The sequence below is a fragment of the Sporisorium graminicola genome, chromosome SGRAM_13, assembly GCF_005498985.1.
Source record: "Sporisorium graminicola strain CBS 10092 chromosome SGRAM_13, whole genome shotgun sequence".
Lineage (NCBI taxonomy): Eukaryota > Fungi > Basidiomycota > Ustilaginomycetes > Ustilaginales > Ustilaginaceae > Sporisorium > Sporisorium graminicola.
In genome coordinates, this window is record NC_043723.1 from 318,020 (window position 1) to 336,816 (window position 18,797).

General features: G+C 56.6%; 8 protein-coding genes across 8 annotated transcripts; 4 read left to right on the forward strand and 4 right to left on the reverse strand.

Annotated features, from left to right (window-relative positions):
- Positions 1-1,499: 1,499 nt before the first annotated feature.
- On the forward strand, positions 1,500-3,233 carry EX895_002164 (uncharacterized protein; the record flags this gene model as incomplete). The annotated part of the gene is made up of 4 exons (XM_029882763.1): positions 1,500-2,487; positions 2,578-2,785; positions 2,853-3,117; positions 3,216-3,233. 4 exons carry the CDS (start codon positions 1,500-1,502, stop codon positions 3,231-3,233), a joined length of 1,479 nt encoding a protein of 492 aa, XP_029740908.1.
- Positions 3,234-3,712: 479 nt separating this feature from the next.
- On the forward strand, positions 3,713-4,678 carry EX895_002165 (uncharacterized protein; the record flags this gene model as incomplete). The annotated part of the gene is made up of 2 exons (XM_029882764.1): positions 3,713-3,828; positions 3,955-4,678. 2 exons carry the CDS (start codon positions 3,713-3,715, stop codon positions 4,676-4,678), a joined length of 840 nt encoding a protein of 279 aa, XP_029740909.1.
- Positions 4,679-5,195: 517 nt separating this feature from the next.
- Positions 5,196-6,269, forward strand: EX895_002166 (uncharacterized protein; the record flags this gene model as incomplete). Its single annotated transcript, XM_029882765.1, has 1 exon — positions 5,196-6,269. One exon carries the CDS (start codon positions 5,196-5,198, stop codon positions 6,267-6,269), a length of 1,074 nt encoding a protein of 357 aa, XP_029740910.1.
- Positions 6,270-6,457: 188 nt separating this feature from the next.
- On the reverse strand, positions 6,458-8,710 carry EX895_002167 (uncharacterized protein; the record flags this gene model as incomplete). Its single annotated transcript, XM_029882766.1, has 1 exon — positions 6,458-8,710. One exon carries the CDS (start codon positions 8,708-8,710, stop codon positions 6,458-6,460), a length of 2,253 nt encoding a protein of 750 aa, XP_029740911.1.
- Positions 8,711-9,144: 434 nt separating this feature from the next.
- Positions 9,145-10,206, forward strand: EX895_002168 (uncharacterized protein; the record flags this gene model as incomplete). Its single annotated transcript, XM_029882767.1, has 1 exon — positions 9,145-10,206. One exon carries the CDS (start codon positions 9,145-9,147, stop codon positions 10,204-10,206), a length of 1,062 nt encoding a protein of 353 aa, XP_029740912.1.
- A 221-nt stretch (positions 10,207-10,427) lies between these two features.
- Positions 10,428-11,228, reverse strand: EX895_002169 (uncharacterized protein; the record flags this gene model as incomplete). Its single annotated transcript, XM_029882768.1, has 1 exon — positions 10,428-11,228. The coding sequence occupies one exon, from the start codon at positions 11,226-11,228 to the stop codon at positions 10,428-10,430; it is 801 nt and encodes a 266-aa protein (XP_029740913.1).
- A 692-nt stretch (positions 11,229-11,920) lies between these two features.
- EX895_002170 (uncharacterized protein) lies at positions 11,921-13,141 on the reverse strand (the record flags this gene model as incomplete). The annotated part of the gene is made up of 1 exon (XM_029882769.1): positions 11,921-13,141. One exon carries the CDS (start codon positions 13,139-13,141, stop codon positions 11,921-11,923), a length of 1,221 nt encoding a protein of 406 aa, XP_029740914.1.
- A 473-nt stretch (positions 13,142-13,614) lies between these two features.
- EX895_002171 (uncharacterized protein) lies at positions 13,615-18,330 on the reverse strand (the record flags this gene model as incomplete). Its single annotated transcript, XM_029882770.1, has 1 exon — positions 13,615-18,330. One exon carries the CDS (start codon positions 18,328-18,330, stop codon positions 13,615-13,617), a length of 4,716 nt encoding a protein of 1,571 aa, XP_029740915.1.
- Positions 18,331-18,797: the final 467 nt, after the last annotated feature.

The following is an 18,797-nucleotide window of genomic DNA, read 5'->3' on the forward strand; positions in this document are numbered from 1 at the left end:
GTAGGCAGAGGTAAGCCACGAAGGCGAGGATGAACAAGAGTGATGTGAGTGATGTGAGCGAGTGAGCGAGAGAGCGAGAAAGCAACGAGAATCGGAAGTGTCTCCGAATGGAATGGGCGTGTGTGTGAGCGTGTGCTTGCTGAGCGCGGTGTGTGCGTAAAGTGTGTGTTGCGTGTCTTTGTGTGGAAAAGTTGTCACTTTAGTTGGCTCGGGCTGCTGCTGCTAGCGCCGCTGTTGCTGCTGTTGCTGCTGTTGCCTGTTGCTTCCTCGAGGCGAAAAGACTGAACGTGTGCACCGAGTGTCAAAAGTCGAATGGCTGACAGACTGACAGACGGAGAGACGAATATCCTTGTGTGTTGCTTTCTGAGTCGCGGAGTGCAGACAAACGGGGTCCACCAACAGAGCACGAGCACGAACACCAACTAGAGGCCTACGCGCCTCGAGACGTCGAACACGCAAAGCCGCCTGCTGCCTTCGTTTGTTTTTTTTTTGTTTTTTTTTAAAAATTTATTTCTTCGGTTTAATATCAATAATCTTCGAAAATAAAGTTCAACAGGCGTCAGGTCGGAAGAAGTGGCTGGTGCACACACACGCAACACCTCAAAGACCTTTCTTTTCCTTCCAAGACCAGCTCGGAGAGTCCGAAAGTCATGCAAGAAACTGCTTCGGTACGAAACCGCGTCTACGAAGCTAGATTCGCCATTCGCCCACGGCCTACAGTCACATCGCATCAGGTAGTCAGGCGTTGGTGGTCAATGCTGTCTATCAACGACGTCGTGTCTATGCTGTCTGCTAGCTTATGCCAAGTCTCGAGGTCGTCGTCTCTTGAGCGGTCAGAGTCGGAGTCGGAGCTGACGATGCTTGAGTCGCGTCTCTCATGCGCACAATCGAGGTGGAAAGCAACTGTGCGTGCCCCTGTACCTAGGAGGGGCACCCGGCTCATGAGAACAGCCTTTCGGTTGTATGGAACTTGCATCCTCGACATCGATCCTTGCACCAAGCTCTTGCATCGAGATCCCAGCTCGAGGCAATGCAGGAGTGCTGCAAGCGTACTTTCGAGTTTCATTGCTTTGTTAGATTAGTTAAAGGCAAGGAACACGACAAAAAAAATCCTTGAGACTCGAATCTGTACACGAAATCGGGAAAGGATTTCTAGCTCCACAAGAGCCGCTGCTGCTGCTTTAGCTGTCGTCTCGACATGTTGTCCAACTCGTCTTTATCCCGCTCATCTTCGTCGACGCTTAGGGTATCACTACATAGCACAGCTCTGCAGTAGTAGTAGCAGGAGCAGTGGAAACAGTGGCAACAGCCACAGCTGGGCAGAATCAGCTGCGTGATCAAGTTAAGCCAGCAATCTCCGGTCCGCAGCACCTCAAGGCATCACCAATCCATCGCATCGCAGTTTCGATCACCTCAAAGTACCCGCTCTCAGGCATCGAAGGCACACCGCAAGTCATGTGCTGAACCTTCCGTCCCCTCTATCTCAGCCTTTGAACGTCATGTCCTCGTCAACAGAGTGGCCTCAGTCTCTCAAGGACTTTGCCAATCGTGCATTTGCTGCTTGCACCGACGCGAATCGCAAGGCGGTCTCGGAAGAGCTCAGAGCGCTCATCTTTGACTCCTTCCAGAATGGCACCATCCACACCACCGATTGGGCCAACGCCAGTCTCAAGAGCTTAGCGGGTCCCTCCGCTTCGACCAAAAGGTCGCTTCTCAAGAAACGCGCAGCACCCTCTGCCAGCACATCTACCGCCAGCTTATCTGCAACCGACTATGAGGAGCAGCAGAGAAAGGAGAAGCGCGCGAAGCGTTTTGAGAGGGAGCAGCAAGAGTTTCTCAGGCAGGAGGACGATATGCTCGAGACCGCCATCGCATCTACCAGTCTGGCATCCAGGTTCGGCGGCGGCGGTGGATCTTCTCCAGGCCAAGCACCGTGGTCGTCGGGTACGGCAGGATTTGGCGCAGCAACAGTGGCGTCTATACGTACCAACGGCAGAGGCAATGGCAGAGGCGGTTTCGCACCTGCGTCACCAATAGGCGGCCCTCAATTTACAGACGCGGAAGTAGCCGATCCCAACGTGATCGATTGGGACGAGCACACCGTCGTGGGCACCAGCAGCAAGCTCGAAAAGTCGTATCTTCGCCTCACATCCGCTCCGGATCCCAAAACCGTCCGCCCGCTCTCAACGCTCGTGCAGACGCTCGAGCTGCTCAAGAAGAAGTGGCGCACGGAAAATAACTACTCGTACATCTGCGATCAGTTCAAGTCGATGCGTCAAGACCTGACGGTGCAGCGCATCAAGAACGAGTTCACCGTCAAGGTCTACGAGATTCATGCACGCATTGCGCTCGAGATGGGCGACCTGGGCGAGTACAATCAGTGTCAGAGCCAGTTGAGAGGCCTGTACGCTTACGGCATCAAGGGCAGCGCGATGGAGTTTCTCGCTTACAGAATCTTGTACCTCTTACATACCAAGAATCGCAGGGGTAAGTAGCATGCGCGGTGCCAGCTGAAGAAAGACGATTTAGTGCTGACTTTCTCGTCATCTTGTCGTTGTTCTTGGTGGCGCTTCACAGATGTGAATGCACTCATGGCAGAATTGACAGAGGAAGACAAGGCCGAACCGGCTGTGGAACATGCGCTTCAAGTGCGCGCAGCATTGGTGACGGGTAACTACCATTCGTTTTTCCAGCTGTATACAGATGCGCCCAACATGAACGCCTATATCATGGACCACTTTGTGGAGCGCGAACGCATTAATGCGCTACTCATCATGTCCAAATGGTAAGCACAGCATCCCTCTACACAGCCCAGAAGCGCAATGTACTGATAGCTTTTGATCGTTTTACAGTTATCGACCGTCGATCGCGCTTAGCTTTATTGCAGAAGAGCTGGCGTTTCAAGATGTGACCGAGGCCAACGAGTTTCTCGCCGCCAATTCAGCCGCTGTCTATCTTGAGCCGACACCAGCTGATTTGGCTGCATTGGCACCAGCCAACGGGAAGAAGAAGAAATCCAAAGCGAAACCCAGCTTGCCGCTCGACAAGCGTCAGTGGGACGCAAAAGCAGCCATGCAACCGCTCACAGATGCGATACAAAAATTCCGCAAAGTAGATGTAAGTGCAGACTCCCACGAGATGGGTGAGACGTTCGAGCTACTCACCAGACGGTGTTGCTTCTGTTTCCACTTTGTGCTGGTTGTTGGTCGATGCAGATCAAAGGGCAAATCTGACTTGGTAGGTACGAGCGTCATTGCGATCAAACGTGTCTCATTGTCATCGATGTACAGTCATTTCCCGATCCCACTTGGAATCTGCAACATTCTCAGCATCATCACAATAGCCTTGTGACGCATGTGCATCGCCGAGCCGACTAAGCAAGCCCTGTGGACGAGACAAGAAGAGGAAGGTTCGCATTTGAAAGATCTTGAAGATGTTAGGTCTTGTGGTTTTCTTTCGGTTGATCACGTTTCTCAGCCAAAGTGGAGGAAAGAGCGTGCGTTTTTCGCCCAAGTCAAGCTGCGCCCACACGCAGGACTGTGCTTCTTCCTGACTATCATCACCCTCAGCTCCGTGCACGTTCTCCCACCACACAGCAAATCTCTTGCTACATCTACGTCCAGCGCCGAGCACAAAGCAACGCCATCTACGAAGAGCAATCGCGTCCATTGTTGTTACACATCGCAATTCAAGGCTGGCACGAGGCGGCACCATGTCGTGGTTCTCGTCACAGTGGGATCGGTGGGCGAATGGACCCAACAGGTCTTCGCGACCGGCTGGAGCTGATGGACCCATCCGCAGAATCGAAGTGGTTTGGGGTCGAGAGAGGTAAGTTGGAACGCACACACACGCATCTACCTCGTCTCTTGCAGATCGCCTGGTGCTGCCATCGCTGTCAACTAATGCCTCTTATGCTCTTGCCGCGTTCCCTCTCATCATCTTTTCCGCGCACAGACTACAGATCGTACTTCCACGCACAGCGGAACCCGTCACTCTGGGACACTTGCGGCACGAGATCGCATCGATCACGTCGTTGCCCTACGAAAAAATCAAGCTGATCCATCGAGGCTTGGTCATGCGAGACGATCGTCTGCCTCTCGCCGCTTACGGCTTGTCGGAAGGATCGCGCATCGGCCTGGTGGGCAGTCGTGAAGAAGGCGACAAGCCGGGTGCCAAGACTTCCGTGGGTATCGGTGCGTTGTCGGTCGGCGAACAAAAGGCACGCGAAAAGAGGGCCAAGGAGGCGGATACGAGCGAACAGGGGCTCATGTCGCGTATCACTGAAGCGCTCGATACTGCGCGCAAAGACTTGTTCCCCGAAGTAGAGCAGGTGGAACGATCGATTGAGCACCTCAGATCTGCTTCACCAGGAGAGGCAAGGACAGCGCCACCATCAGCTGCAACCGGCCCGACATCATCATCCGGCGACGCAGCACCACCAGCACCAGCAAGCGCCGGGGCCGAGGCCAGGGCCGGAGCAGGAATTCTCTCACGGATGCAGATCATAGACGCACACCGACGTCTGTCCGAAATGCTCTTGAGGCAGTTGCTGGCGCTGGACTCGGTCAACGTCAACAGCGATACCACGAGACAGGCACGCAAGATTGCAGTGAAAGAAGTCCAGAGTCACCTCGACAGGCTAGACGCTGCTTTCTCCAAATTCAAGAGCCAGCAGTAGCAGCTTCTTCTGGTCAATATTGTCGTTCAGGTTTTTGGAAGGTGGGAGCGTCGGCTCGCCGTGGCTGTGAAGAGACAGATAGTGTTAAGCTACGTGCACCGTGATTTCACTGCGAGCTGTTCTATTTGTCGGGGCGGCTTGAATTGGATTTGTCCTCTACATGAAACAACGGCAGCATACAGTACAGTTCTATCTCCTTAAGTACTCAAAGCGGCTTGTGTATGAGTGAGAGCTGTCGAAGGTTCAGGCTATGCGGTTAACGATGCCTGCCGTGCTCCCTGATCGGGCAGAGACGGAAGCGATCGGGAAGCGTTTAGAGCCAAAGTTGGAGAAACGAAAAATTCCCAGCAGAGCGCATATTCTGCAGCGGGAATGCGCTCGTTCCGAGTCACACGATTCTGCATGAGCTGGCTGGAAGAAAGTCCCAAAAGCGCACGGACAATCGCACTCCTTCTTGTCTTTGCAACCACGACACATACACACGCTTCTTCACAGCATCCTCGATTGGACCGCAATCATGTCGTCGTCATCAGTGCGCAAATTTACCATCAAAGTGCCCTGCACGTCGTCCAACATCGGCCCGGGTTTCGATGTCGTTGGCCTCTCGCTCTCGCTGTACCTCACCCTGCGGGTCACTGTCGACCCTTCGGCTAAAAACACCTCACCCACGCTAGCGTATACGGGATTGGGCGCGGAAGAAGCGCCACTTGACGCGTACAAGAACCTCACCACGCGCACGGCGCTGTACGTGCTCCGATCGAACGGCGTCTCGGCATTCCCACAGGGTGTGACGATCGACGTGCACAACGAGGTGCCATTTGGACGCGGGTTGGGGTCGTCGGGAGCGGCGGTGGTGGCCGGGCTGCTGTTGGGAAATGAACTGGGCGAGTTGGGATTGGGGAAGGACCGACTCTTGGATCACGCACTGATGATCGAGCGTCATCCGGACAACGTCACGGCTGCGTTGATGGGCGGGTTTGTCGGCTCGTACCTGCTCGAGCTTTCGCCGGAAGAGGAGGAGCGTAGGGACGTGCCCCTGTCCGAAGTCATCCCGGAGTACCCCGCAAATGCATCGTTCGATTGGGGCGCCAACCCTCCCTCGCCGCCACACAACATTGGACACTACATCCGCTTCGGCTGGTCCCCACAGATCAAGGTCATTGCCATCATCCCAGACTTCCAGGTCTCCACCGCCTCGGCACGCTCCGTCCTGCCGGAAACCTACACCAAGAAGGACCTCATCTTCAACCTGCAGCGTCTCGCCGTGCTCACGACCGCACTTACAAGGTCGCCCCCAGACCCTTTCCTGATCTACCAGGCCATGCAGGACAAGGTGCACCAGCCGTACAGGAAGCATCTGATCCCCGGGTTGCCGGACGTGCTGGCAAGCGTCACGCCCAAGACTCACCCGGGTCTGTTGGGCATCTGCTTGAGTGGCGCGGGCCCGACGATTCTGGCGCTCGCAACCGAAGGCGAGGACAAGATCGCACAGGACGTGATCAAGACGTTCAGGGACAAGGGCGGCATTGAGCGCTGCGATGCCAAGTTCTTGACCGTCACCGAGGAGGGCGCGCAGGTTTTGAACGAGTAACTTAACTTAGATCCTATCCAACCGGGCTTGTTGTCTGTCTCTCTTTTTGTTTTCTATGTTCAGATCAATGCACATACAGTCAACCACATTTGAACTGGCCAGAACCTCGTATGCACACAGACGCGCCCATGATGCCAGCCGGCTGTTTCGATTCGCGATGCACTGCCCTCGACTCTACACGCGCACCGCTAGACTCGGACCCCACCCGCACCTCCCGCGGCAGCACCCGCCGTAGACAGCAACCTGGCCACAACACTCTGAAACAACTTGAACTCGTCCTCCCCCGCCCCCGCCAGCCCTTCGTTCACCTCATACACGTACGCCACGCCCTCCGAGCCGCCCACGGCCAGCTTCCTCCCGTTGCGGGCCCAGGCGACCTTGTTCAGCGCCCGCCCCGCCGCCGTCGCCGCAGCGTCCACCGTCCCCTCGCCGTTCGTCGCAGCGCCAGAGGAGGAGGCAGCGGTGGCGGAGGGGGAGGAGGGTGTGATCGAAGTCACGGGCCGCTCCGTGTCGAGGTTGAGATTGAAGACGTCCAAACGGCCTGTGCCGTCGACTTGGGCGAAGACGGCGGGGTGCGAGGGCGACCAGGCGACGTCGTAGATGTAGTCGTTTGACTCTTCGAAGCTGAGGATGGAGCCCAGACCCGCTGCACCGGCACTGGTTGAGGATGCGGCGGCAGCGCTGGTTCGGGCCGCACTCAAGCCGGATGTGAGAGAGCTGCTCGGAGTGATCCCCCCCGCTGATGACGACGTGGCCGTGGAAGAAGCAGGCCTGAGTCGCCACAGTCTGGACGTCCAGTCCATGCTCGACGTCAAGAACAGGTCCGAAAAGTCCACCACCGCGCCTCCATTCAACGGATGAAAATGGATCCCTGTAATCGGCGCCACATGTCCACGGTACACCTCGTTCATGTTCAACCCGGCCTTCAACCCGGCGCGATCGTATCGATTGCCCGCATACACGTGCCCGTCCTCCGAGCCAACCAAGAAAGACGTCGTCTCCTGATCCACCAGCCCCAACGACGTCACCGCCACCTCGTCGGTCTTGGGATGCAAGGTGTTGACCAGCTCCAACGTCTCTTGCGGTCGGGCGAGCATGTCGAGCATCCACCAGCAGATAGTCCCATCCGTGCTCGCCGAGACCAAGTTGTGCGCATTGGCGCTGCCGATGATCTTGAGCCCGTAAACGGGGTGCGTGTGTCCTGCTGCCGACAGCGGAGTTTTCAGCACAGGCAAGCTCCGCGCGCGGGTGTCCCAGATCAAAATCTGCCCGCTGTAAGTTCCACCCACCACCAAATTCGGGTGGAAGGGCGAGAAGCACACGCTGAGCACGTCGGTCTGCGCGTGGAACACAAACTCGGGCCGATCGCCCAGGTGCATATTCCACACAGCCACTAGCCCATCCGGAGCATCCTCGTCCTGATCGTTGCGGTTGTACGCGACGACGCACAGCTCGGGATACTTGGTGCTCCAGTCCATCGCGGTGATGCTGCGATTCGCAAACGTCTTGTCGCCCGCACCGAACCTGCGGGCGATGCGTAGTTGGGATCCACTGTTGAGTGCATCGAGCGAGTCGTCGGCCGAGATGCGGTAGTCGCGCATGTAGTCGTACGTGTCCGTCAACGCACGCTCGACAATCTTGCTAGAGTGTTCGACAAAGTCGCTGAAGTCCTGAGCAGAGTAGATGGCGAGCCGCTCGTCCTCGGTAAGCTCGCGCAGCTGTTGGGCGATTTCGTGCTCTAGACGTTCTTCCTCCCGTCGAGCGGCGAGATCGGCTTGGTGTTCGGCGAGGATCTTGGCTCGCAGCGATTCTTCGGTCTCTTTGATACGTGCTTCGGCGCCAACGCCTCCGGAAGGACCGGAGCCGCCAAAGTTTCGGCCATTGCTGTTGGTAGGATCGTATTCGTCGTCTGAATCACCGACCACGGCTGTTTGGACCTCCTTTGTGTAGTACACGCGCTGCTTCTGAGGTAGCTCGAACAGCTCGGTTTCGACATCAATGAACTCCACCGGTGCTGAACGTACGCTGCTGCCGAAATCTCCCACTGCAGTTGTAGTGGTAGTTGCGGCGGTACCCGGCGCACCAGGCGTCGAAGGAGGCATCTCGAAATCGCTGCCGCCGAAATCGGACGATGGAGGATCCATGCCGCTGACAGCTCTATTTCCAGCAAGCATGCTCTTACGTGGGGAAGACGGGTCGCCAATGACGGAAGCACGTCCACTGCGTGTTGCTCCCTGGCCCGAAATGAGCGAGTTGACGAGATCATCGAGATCCTTCCTGCTTGAAGCGGTTGTGGAGGACTCCGGAAGTGCAGCTGAGGTAGATTTGAGCCTTTGAGCACGCTCTTCACGTTGGCGACGGATTTCTTGGAGCTTGGCTTTCTTGGCCTCGATCTCGGCCTTACGACGGGCCTCGGAGGCTGAAGAGGAGGAAGACGACATGGTCTATGAAATAGAAAGCGCCTAAGAGCGCTGTCGAGTTCGAAGTCGTGCCAGGCGAATGCTACACAGCTATGCTGGCTTGAAAGCAATTGGATTTGCGGTACTTTCGATCGATGATGGTGGCGGTGTTGCAGGAGAGTGTCGAGATGATGGAAGCATTGAGTGATGGTGCGTGTGCGTGTGTGCGTGTGCGCCGCTTAGAGACCAACACTTTCCCAACGCTCCAACGCGTCTCTTTTTTGCTACCGTTTGTATTTCTTTTTCGATCAAACAGAGACCCAGCAAAATCCACAAAGTGGAGGAGAAAATCGTCGGAACGCGGGCAAAAAACGCTTTCTTCTCGTTGCACCTCTGGACCCTTGTCCCTGTACCGGTACCACCATCATCACCTTCCCTCATCCTCAACCCCTCGCCTAGCTTGGGTCTCTACCACGATGGCCAACGCTACCATCCGAGGCGCGGTCAGCATCCACGGTACCAACCCGCAATTCCTCATTGAGAAACCTGTCCGCGCACGGATCTATGAATCACCCTACTGGAAGGAACACTGCTTCGCCCTCTCGGCCTCCACCATCCTCCCGCTCGCCACATCTCTCCACCACATCGGCGGCCTAGTCGGCTTGCAGCGACCCTCACACTTCCTCTGCCTACTCCAAAAACTGCTCCAGATCCAACCAGAACCCGCTATCGTAAACGCATACCTTAACGCACGCCAATTCAAATATCTGCGCGCACTCGCGGCGTTTTACATCCGACTCACGTACAAGTCCACCGACATCTACACCCTCTTGGAACCGCTGTTGGAAGACGGAAGAAAGCTCAGGTGGAGGGGCAGTGGCGGAGAGTTTTCGATCGTGCATATGGACGAGTGGATCGATATGCTGCTGACCGAGGAAAGGGTATGTGATATCATCCTGCCCAGATTGACCAAGAGGGATGTGTGCGAGACGCGGGATGGCTTACCTCCAAGGATCAGCAAGCTCGAAATTTCACTGCTGAAAGCTGTTCAGTCCGGCGGAGAGGCAGCGCAAGACGGCGAGGTGAGCAGTGGCAGCGATGACAGTGACGATAGCTTGGCAGACGTCAAACGGTGGAAGTTGCAGCGACTCAAGCAGTCTGTACATGTGTCGCGGAGCAAGGAGGAGTTGGGAACGGAAGGCGCATATGACGGTGCGCAAGAGGCGTACACCTCACAAGAGGAGTCTGACGACGAAGATGGGGCAGCAACGAAGAGAAGAAGATTCATCTCGCCCAGTCCGAGCGTTTCTCCCGATCGACAATTGCCGACATCAGTTGGACAAACGGTGGAGGAGGAAGGTTATGTGTCGAGATCTCCAAGCCGCTCGCCTGATCGCGATGGGTACGTTTCAAGAAGTCCTTCGCTTTCACCCGATCGTCTCGCCTCGTCATCAGCCGTCGACGAAGAAGGTCAAATAGCGTCAGACCAAGGAGGGTATATTTCTCGCTCGCCTTCACGGTCACCTGATCGTACCTAAGCTTTCATCGATGAAGGGCCACGCAGGCTCAATTGTATTTTTAACACAGTAAATGCGACTCTGTCAGAGTTCCACACTCAGCAACATTGGTGCCGAAGTACCTGCCGCAACTATCTTCCCGCTAAAATGCGCCAGCCACATCGCAAAGCAAACACCGTCACTGACAGACCACATCATTGTAGTATCGGATTGAGTGTTGAGACAAAGGAAAAGCTTCACTTCTACGGCGTGACGGCGATGTTTGTCTGTCTAGACGTACTACGTCGGTGCGTAGCTCCCAACCCCGCTCCTTGACCTCCGTCCTCCCGGCGTTCGAGTTTTTCACCGTCTTCTCCGTCATCCTCGTCCAGCTGGGCATCGAAATCCTGTTGAAGCAGCTCTAGCTCCTCTGCTCCTCTTTCCGCCCCCCTCTGGCTTTTCATCTTCGACACTACATAGAGATCCGTAAGCAGGTGTCCAAGAGTCAGCCCAGAAACCACTGACAACAGCATGAACCAATCCATGCCCATTCCGATTATCATGAGCACGTAGCGCAGCAGTGTGGCTGCGAAGAACACTGCATTCCGGGCGACTAGCTTGATCGCTGTTGGCTTGGCTCCCTTTTCGAGGTTCTGAAAACGCGGCGCTTCGGTGGCGGGGAGGTGGATGTACACGCTTCCGCCTCCTGCTGTGCGACGGGCGCTTGCTGCCCCGCCGGCTCGTGTCGCATTTGCTCGTCGAGCAGCCGTCCAGCCTTGACCACCCGTTGCCACCGAGGCAGGTTCTTCCAGGCTAAGCACTCGATCGAGTAAGAATGTCAACCACCTCTCGAGGAGCGCCAGCGTAAACGTGAACGCGCATGCTGCCAAGAACGTCGAGCGGCTGTAAATGCGGAACGTGGGAAACAAGAATGCCTCGCCTGAAGCGGGTACGTTGGAAAAGGGCGAGAAGAGCGATGTGTGAAGGTACGGCTTCCAGCCCTCTATGTCGTTTGCTGTTCCAGATGCGGCGCCGGCGCCAGTGGCCGATGAAGACATGTCCATGATGCGATTTGCTTTTGAGGGGTACACGGAAGCCGTGCGGTATTATCCTGTTGGTGTCAAGACGACGATGGTGTGATGGTGAACGGCACTGGCTGGTAGTCCTTATTGTGCCCCCTTTCGTACAATCTGCTCCCTATAATCACGGGCTCTCACCGTACGCAACGCTGAGGAGGCGTGCAGGAACCGTGCAGATGAAGTCGGCGCGGGGCCCGGTCGGTGTCACGTCTCAACTTTTGTGTGGGTGGGTCGCAGAGCACGGAACCAGACTCTACTTCAATCTGGTCCACTCGAGCCTTTCGAACGGCCGGTGCTGATGCAAAAAGTGAGCTACGACGACGACGACGATGATGGTGATGGTGAAGACGGTGGTGCACAAGGGTGGCCAGTGCATTCTGTTCGACACCTGTCACAGGAAAGGGTCCGAAGCGCTAAAACCCCGCCAAGTGCTTACGGGAAAAAGTCGCCGAAAAAGAAAGTGTCAAAAATCAAGGTCAAAAAAGAAAAACTTGACATCCTTGTCGAGGCGTGGCCATGTTCGTTTGTGCCACATCCCACAGTATGAAGGGGGAACTATCAACATGCGTCAACTCACACCTTTCTGCATCTCACTTTGCGCAGATGATACACACAAGACGTGCGAAAACCATGGCATCACGGATTGCAGCCAATAGCACCAATAGAAAAGCGTCAATCTAAACGGCAAACAGCAGAATCACAACGACCGTTCCCGCAGTCACCAACGTATTTGCAGTCCATCCGCCCGCCTCCAACGCATTCGTCACTGTAGCGGCGCTCCTTGCGCCGGATGTACTTGCCGTCTGGCTTGAGTTCGTACCAATGCGAGGCTGAGGATTTTTCAGATCGCCGTCGTCTTTGGCGATGGGAACGCCGGCGATGAGCTGGCCGCTGCTGTTAGAGGACGTAGCGAGCGAGGCGAGCCGGGCGTCTCCTCCATCGTTTAATTTGCTGGGCGGGGTATCGGCAGTGGCGGTGGAGGGAAGGGGAGGCGGGGGAGTGGAGCTGGGGTTGAGCGATCCACTGGTTCCGCTGCCCAGCGACAGTGACGATGACGATGACGATGATGATGACGACGACGAAGGTGCGGTGGAGGGGAGAATGGTGAAAGGGCTGAACTTGTTTCTATCGTGATCGGGAGGGTGAACTCCGCCTGCAGGGAGAGGGGCCTTGACTGAGGATGACGAAGACGATGCGCTGTCGGTCGGATATTGATCGTACGGAGACGTCGTTCGGACTGGGATTGCGTTTACGGGTTCAGGGAGTGGGGCAACCGCCGCAGCTGCAGGTGCCTCTTTCACCGTCGTGCGCGGCATCGACGATTCATCTCCCCAGCTCCTCGTGCTCCCGAGCCTCGGCGTACCAGGTGGTAAGATTCCAACACCGTGCATCCCTCCTCCACGATTTCCCAGCTTCTCACTGTCGCTTACACCGACTTCCACCCAAGCAGGTTTACCTCCGTATTCTTGACCAGACCCGCTCTTTTCATCTCCGCCCTTCGTACCGTGGTGTTGCTTCTTGTGATGCTCGCCATGATGTTTGTGATGATATTGCTTACGATCGATCCAGCGGTACAGTGAATCCGTCTGATGCTTGTTCGGATGCAGCCCGAGCTTGTGCATCCAACGAACGAGCTTCTTACGACTCATCTTGGCCTCGCTGTGCTTCTTCGAGTCTCCAAGCTGAGCCGGCGCGGCGGCAAACTGATTGTACTGACTCTCGACCAGGACGGGGTCGGCATCGCGAGGAGCAGCGAACTCGACTGGTGGCCGTCTGCTGTCGTCCTCATGCCGCTTGACGTAGCGTAGAGCATGTAGGCCGTTGCCTGCCATCACACCGGAGACGAGGAGCAGCGCCATCAGGCTGACGAGCAGAATGACTCTGCCGGGGAGAATCATTCTCGGTGACAAAGGGGAGTAGGAGACGGCGAGGAAATGGTGGAAGGAAAGAAGCGAAAGCGAGTCGATGGTGTGAGGGGAGAGATTAATTCGTGCGATGAAGGGCCAACCTAACTCTGGACGAGGTAAAAGGAAGCCTCGACGAAAACCTCCCACCGACTCCCTTGTCTATGCGGAACCACCCTCCCCTCCTCGAGCCACTCGCTACGCAAAATTCACCTCAGTTTCATTTGCACTCAACCCTCCTTTCTCTCACTCAGCTGCAACACCCGCCTAAACCTCGCCATCTTTACCTTCTGGCCGATCCTCGCTCAGTGTCCTTCCCTCCAACACCGCTCCAACCCACCCACACTCACCGATGTTTCTCACATGCGCCACCAAAACCATGCCGTCACAATAGATGGGGGCCGAGTCACTGATAACACTCCTCGCAATCAAAGATCTGGCAGAGTATTCATTCAGTGAGGGAGAATCTACAGACTCATCGTCATCGTAAGCGTCTTTGCATGAACACCCATGATAGGCGGTCCGCCGTTGAACAAACTCTCCAACTGCTCCAGATACCTCAACGACTTGAGCTCGTCCAGACTCGTTCCAGGCTCGGGCGCAGGCAGAGCCGTCAACACCACGCCCGTAGCAGCCGAACTGTTGATCCTGATCAGCTCATTGAGGATCAAGTACTGCGCCTTGTTGGGCAGCTCGTTGAAGGAGACGACGGGTAGATCGGTCGAGTAGATGCTGGCCACGCGACTGGGGACGCGATCGACCGGAGGACGGAGTCGGCGGAGATGGACGGGCGACGGCGAGGTCGAGTTAGACGGACGGCGGTGCGTGCTGAAGGATGTCTCTTCCGAACGTGCTCGGCCGTGACGAGAGAGCGAGCTTTTGCGATGCTTGCTGTTCTTGGTTGCCCCAGCTGCTCCCGCAACGAGTCGGCCCTTGGAGTCAAACTCCGCACCCGAAGAGGATCCGCTCGATGCACCGTCGCCCGCATCCGAAGAGGCAGCAGAGCTGGCGTAGGACGAGTGTCGTTTGTCACTCTTCATCTTAGGTCTGGGCGTGGTCGAGTCCGGCGGCACTGCAAGGTCGCTTGCTTTCGTCGGCGTCAGTTTCGCATCAGCCTTCTGCCCACGTTGCAGCTCGGCCTTCATCCTTTGCCTCTCTGAAGCTTTCAATGTGGAGGTGTTTTCGTCTTCGTCTTCGAACGCATCTTGCGTGGGCGCAGGCGATGCAAGTCCGTCTGAAAAGGGAGAAGGCGCGCCGTTGCTGTCTGGCACAGAAGCACGAGGCGTCATGCTCGAGTCGGTCGAAGCATATGACGTTCCAAGCAGCGTAGCAGAGCTTCCATTCGAAGCAGCCCGAATCGTTGCCGGCGTCGCCGTCCTCTGGCTGGAGCTAAGAGTGCCATAGCTGGCGGCAATCGAGCCTGGAGTCAGCAGCTGCGAGGAGGCGCTCGATCCGAGCAGAGGTCTGCTAGCAGCCGTGACCGGATCATCGGGCAGACCGGCAGAGCCGCCGATCGAGTAGGCCCTTGGTCGATACGCGCGCGCTTTGCTCGAGTAACTCGAAGGCTCCAGTGTCGAAGCTCTTCGAATCGCAAGCCCGCGTCGACCAGGTCCATCAACGAGCCAATCCTCGTCTTCGGACAGCATGGCAAGTTCGTCTTCGAAGTCCGAGTCGGAACTCGACGATCCGTCGTCGCCGTCGTCGCGGCGTGCACGAGGATGAGCGAGACCGAGACGGATGTTTTGCTTGTGAAACGCAAGATGCTCGGCGGGCAGACTGACACCGAACAGCTTCTGCTCACGCTTGGTCTGCTTGCGCGATGCATCGCTTGCTGCACCTGATCCTTGGCCGCCTTGTGTAGCCGGGATAGCTTTGGCGGGGGACGAGACCTGTGACTTGCGCTTGGCAGCGGCACGCGCACGGCGCTCATCGTTGCGTCGAAGCTCCTTGAGTGTTTCCCACCATGGATCACCACGCAGCGCTTCATCCACCTCGACCGCAGCAATGTTGCTCCCGTGTACAATGGTTCGGTATGTGGTAACGCTCTGATCGGCGAGGCAGAATACACGCAGCGAGGCTGGGATACGGAGATTGTCGAGCAGGGCACGGATACGCTTCCTCTCCTCATCCATCTCGCTGGCATGTTCGACAAACACCGAGACACGCAGTTTATGCGATTTCCAGCTGCTGGTAAAGCTCAGGATCGTGCCGAGATGCAACACCATGGTGTATGTGTCCCACGCGTGGCTCTCGTCTGCATCCGGACTAGCGATCTGGATGGGCCACAGGTCGATGTAGCGCTCTTCAGCCTCCTTTCCGCTCTTGGGGTGGGGCAGTGAGTTCGACGTTACAGGGACGGGCGGCTGCATGAGATCGAATCCGTACGCGATGGCGAGCGCCTTGTTCAGCGCGAGCGAGTCCTCCATGATGCCCACGTACGTGGTGGGCTTGATGGGCGTCTCTTTTCGTGCGACATCGGTTGGCAGACTGCCAATATCGACGGCGCGATGCTGGCGTTGAGGCCAAGAGAGACCTCGGATGGTGATCTCGCTGCCGTCGCTCCGATGTCCGCTTCCCGAGTTGGTCCTGGCAACCTTCGCCGGGTGACGCATGTCGCTGGGATAGCCCATGACGACGATGTTTGGTCTCATGCCGCCCAGACCGCAGGACAGGATGAGATTGCGCGCGCCTTCCCGCTCATCCTTGGCAATGACGACATCGACAAAGGACTTGATGCCCGTGAGATCGACGAGCTTGAGCCAGGCGACCTGCTGTTTGCGCAGCTCGGCCAGGCAGTCGGTGAACTCGCCCTTGAGTACGTGGCCAAGTACATAGAGTGCTCCTTTCTTGAGCGAATTGCAAAAGATGATGAGATTCCACTCGCTGCGAGGGTTGTTGGCCAGCAGCAGGATCTGCGGGCGCCAGTACTTAACGTGCCCTTTGCGTTCGTCGAGTCGCAGCAAATACTTGCGCACAAAGTGGTAGGTGATGTTGCGGGTCACGTCGCCCCATGGTTTGGGCGGCGAGAAGAAGTGGATCATGACAAAGAGCATGACGGCGAAGAGGATGCAGCCGCCTGCAGCGGCAGGATCGGTGAAAAACATGGCACCAAAACAGCTGACAGCACCTCCTGCAGCCGTCCACATGTTCCAGTACTTGAAAGAGGGGCGGAAGCTGGGAGCACCACCGGCCTTGAGTGCGCACGTAGCAAAGCTGAGCGTGCCAAAGGTAAGCAAGGTGGTCATGGTGACGAGCTGTGCGATGGTGTTGACCGAGTCCACAAAGAGGATGGCCTGGCAGAAGATGTAGGTGACGAGCACAGCGTAGATGGGTGTGTCGCTCACTTCGGTGCCCTGCGCAAAGACGTCGAGGACGGGAAGCAAGTTGTCGCGTGCGATGGCCTGAAGCACCTTACCGCAAGCCATGACACCCATGAGAGCCGAAAAGGCGGTGGAGGCGAGTGCGCCAAAGGTAATGATCTGCGGGCTTAGGGCGACGTCCGAGACGATGCCGACATCGACGTAGAATGACTCTCGCTCGATGGTGCCAGCAAACACGAGGAAGCTGAGCAGATAGATGAGGAAGGTGAAGAGGAGAGAGTAGTTGGTGCCCTTGGGAATGCTCTTGCTTGGCTTGCGCAGATCGCCGGACATGGAAGCACCGGCCAAGATTCCGGTGACGGCGGGGAAGAGCACACCAAAGACGCTCTGCCAGTTTTCGGTCTCGGTTTCTGTAGAGGAACCGGCAGCGCCTGCTGTGAATCGTGGGAAGAGGTTGTTGCGCAATGTGTCCCAAGACCAACCGGTGTAGTATGCACCTCGGTCATCGTCGATGAACGGCTTGACGGTGAAGGATGAAATGGGAATGCTTAGGATAGCCAAGCAGAGGATAAGGGCCAGCGCTAGAGTGGCACGTGCGAATAACTTGGAGCCGACAAGGCACACGATAGCACTGACGAGCAGCACAACAGATCCATAAAAGAACGAGTACCAAGGTCCTTCAGGGAGGAAGCCTGAGGGTCCCCTGCTCTCTCCAAACGCATCAGTGAGGGTTTCGACGAAACCTAGCACGTTCATGGCAGCATTGAGGGCCTGACCGGCAAAAAAGATGAGGCCGATGGAGCCGCCGAATTCTGGACCGAGAGAGCGCGAGATGAGGTAGTAGGCACCGCCACCTCTGACCTGGCCGTTGGTGCTGATGGCGTTGAGGCTCATGGCGGTAAGTGTGTCGATGGCGTAGCTGAGGATGAGAAGGAAAAGCGCACCCAGCAAGCCCGCTTGTCCAAGGATGAAGCCGAAACGCAAAAAGAGGATGATACCCAAGATGTTGAGACTGACGGGCATGAAGACACCATCCCAGGTGCCGAGCTTTCGAGGGGCCATCTCTGCAGGACTGATCATGCCTAGGCTCTTCGTTCTAGGAAGATGAGCCGAAGCATTGCCATTGCCATAAGGAGGCTCCACAAATACGCTGTTGGAACGTGGGGGACGGCGATAGTGCTTGCCCGTGCGTGCTTCATGACCGTCCTCACCAGGTCCTGCGTTCCTATCCGAGAATGAGACACCTTTCTGCATGCGACGAGGACGTATTGTCGAGGTGCTGTGGGCCATGTTTGAGGTCGAGGTGCCATAGGGTTGGTCAGCATAGACGCGTTGCGTTCCTTGAGCAGAGGAGGATGCTAAAGCGCCATCATGCTCGATGATCGAGTTAGGAGAGGATGCGGTGGACGACACGAAAGGATTGCCGCTGAGCTTACCGCTGTCAAGATCGACATGGTATGCTGCTGATCGTGGTCTCGATGAGCTTGGAGGATTGGAAAAGTAGTCGGCCGCCTCTACTTGACCGTTGCTGGAGGATTCGTCTGCACTGACGTGGCCAGAGACGCTGCGAAGACGAGAAGTGCCAGGCTGCGGTAGCTCTGGGCTGTTGCGCCGCGAGTAAAGCGATGGAACGCGCTGACTACGGCTGTCGTCAGCAGGGGCGAGAGAGATATCGTCGTTGTCACGCCGCCGCCGACTGGCTAATGAGCTTGTGAGCCCAGAATTGTCGGAATCTTCCGACGGTTGAGCAGCTTCAGCTTCGTTGGGATCGACTCCGTCGTCGTTCACAGGCTGTCTACGAAGGAGCTGATTCTGGAGCGAGTCAAAGTCATGGGAAGTGTGACTCGAGACAAAGTGAGACATGGTGGCTGAGCAGACTCGGAAGGGGCGATAGGCGTTATCGAGATGTCGAGATGTAGTAAGTGCTAGTAGTCTGAGCGTGCTGGCAGCTGCTATGTCTTCGATAGCATTGTCGGCAGGACCGAAAGACAGGACGCTTCCGTCTGAGATGCAGCTCTGGCGCAATGAAGTGCTACTTCGAGTCGGTGGGATCGCCGAGCAAGAGCAATCGGAACAGCCGCCGATGGTCAGATGGATGGAGGTTCGAATGCCAACGCCGATATGTGTCTTTTCAATGGTAAGGCAAGCAGTGCAGTACGGAGCATCTAGCAATCAAGCGAGGCGGCCCTACGCAGCCCAAGCTCGGATCGGGAAAAAATCAAGGGTCCGTGTCCTGCCTGTGCTGGTGGTGCTGTCGCGCTGGCTGCTACTGGGTTCCTATCGACGTCACAAATCTTGTAAATTGAAATTTCTTGAACTAGAAGAACCAG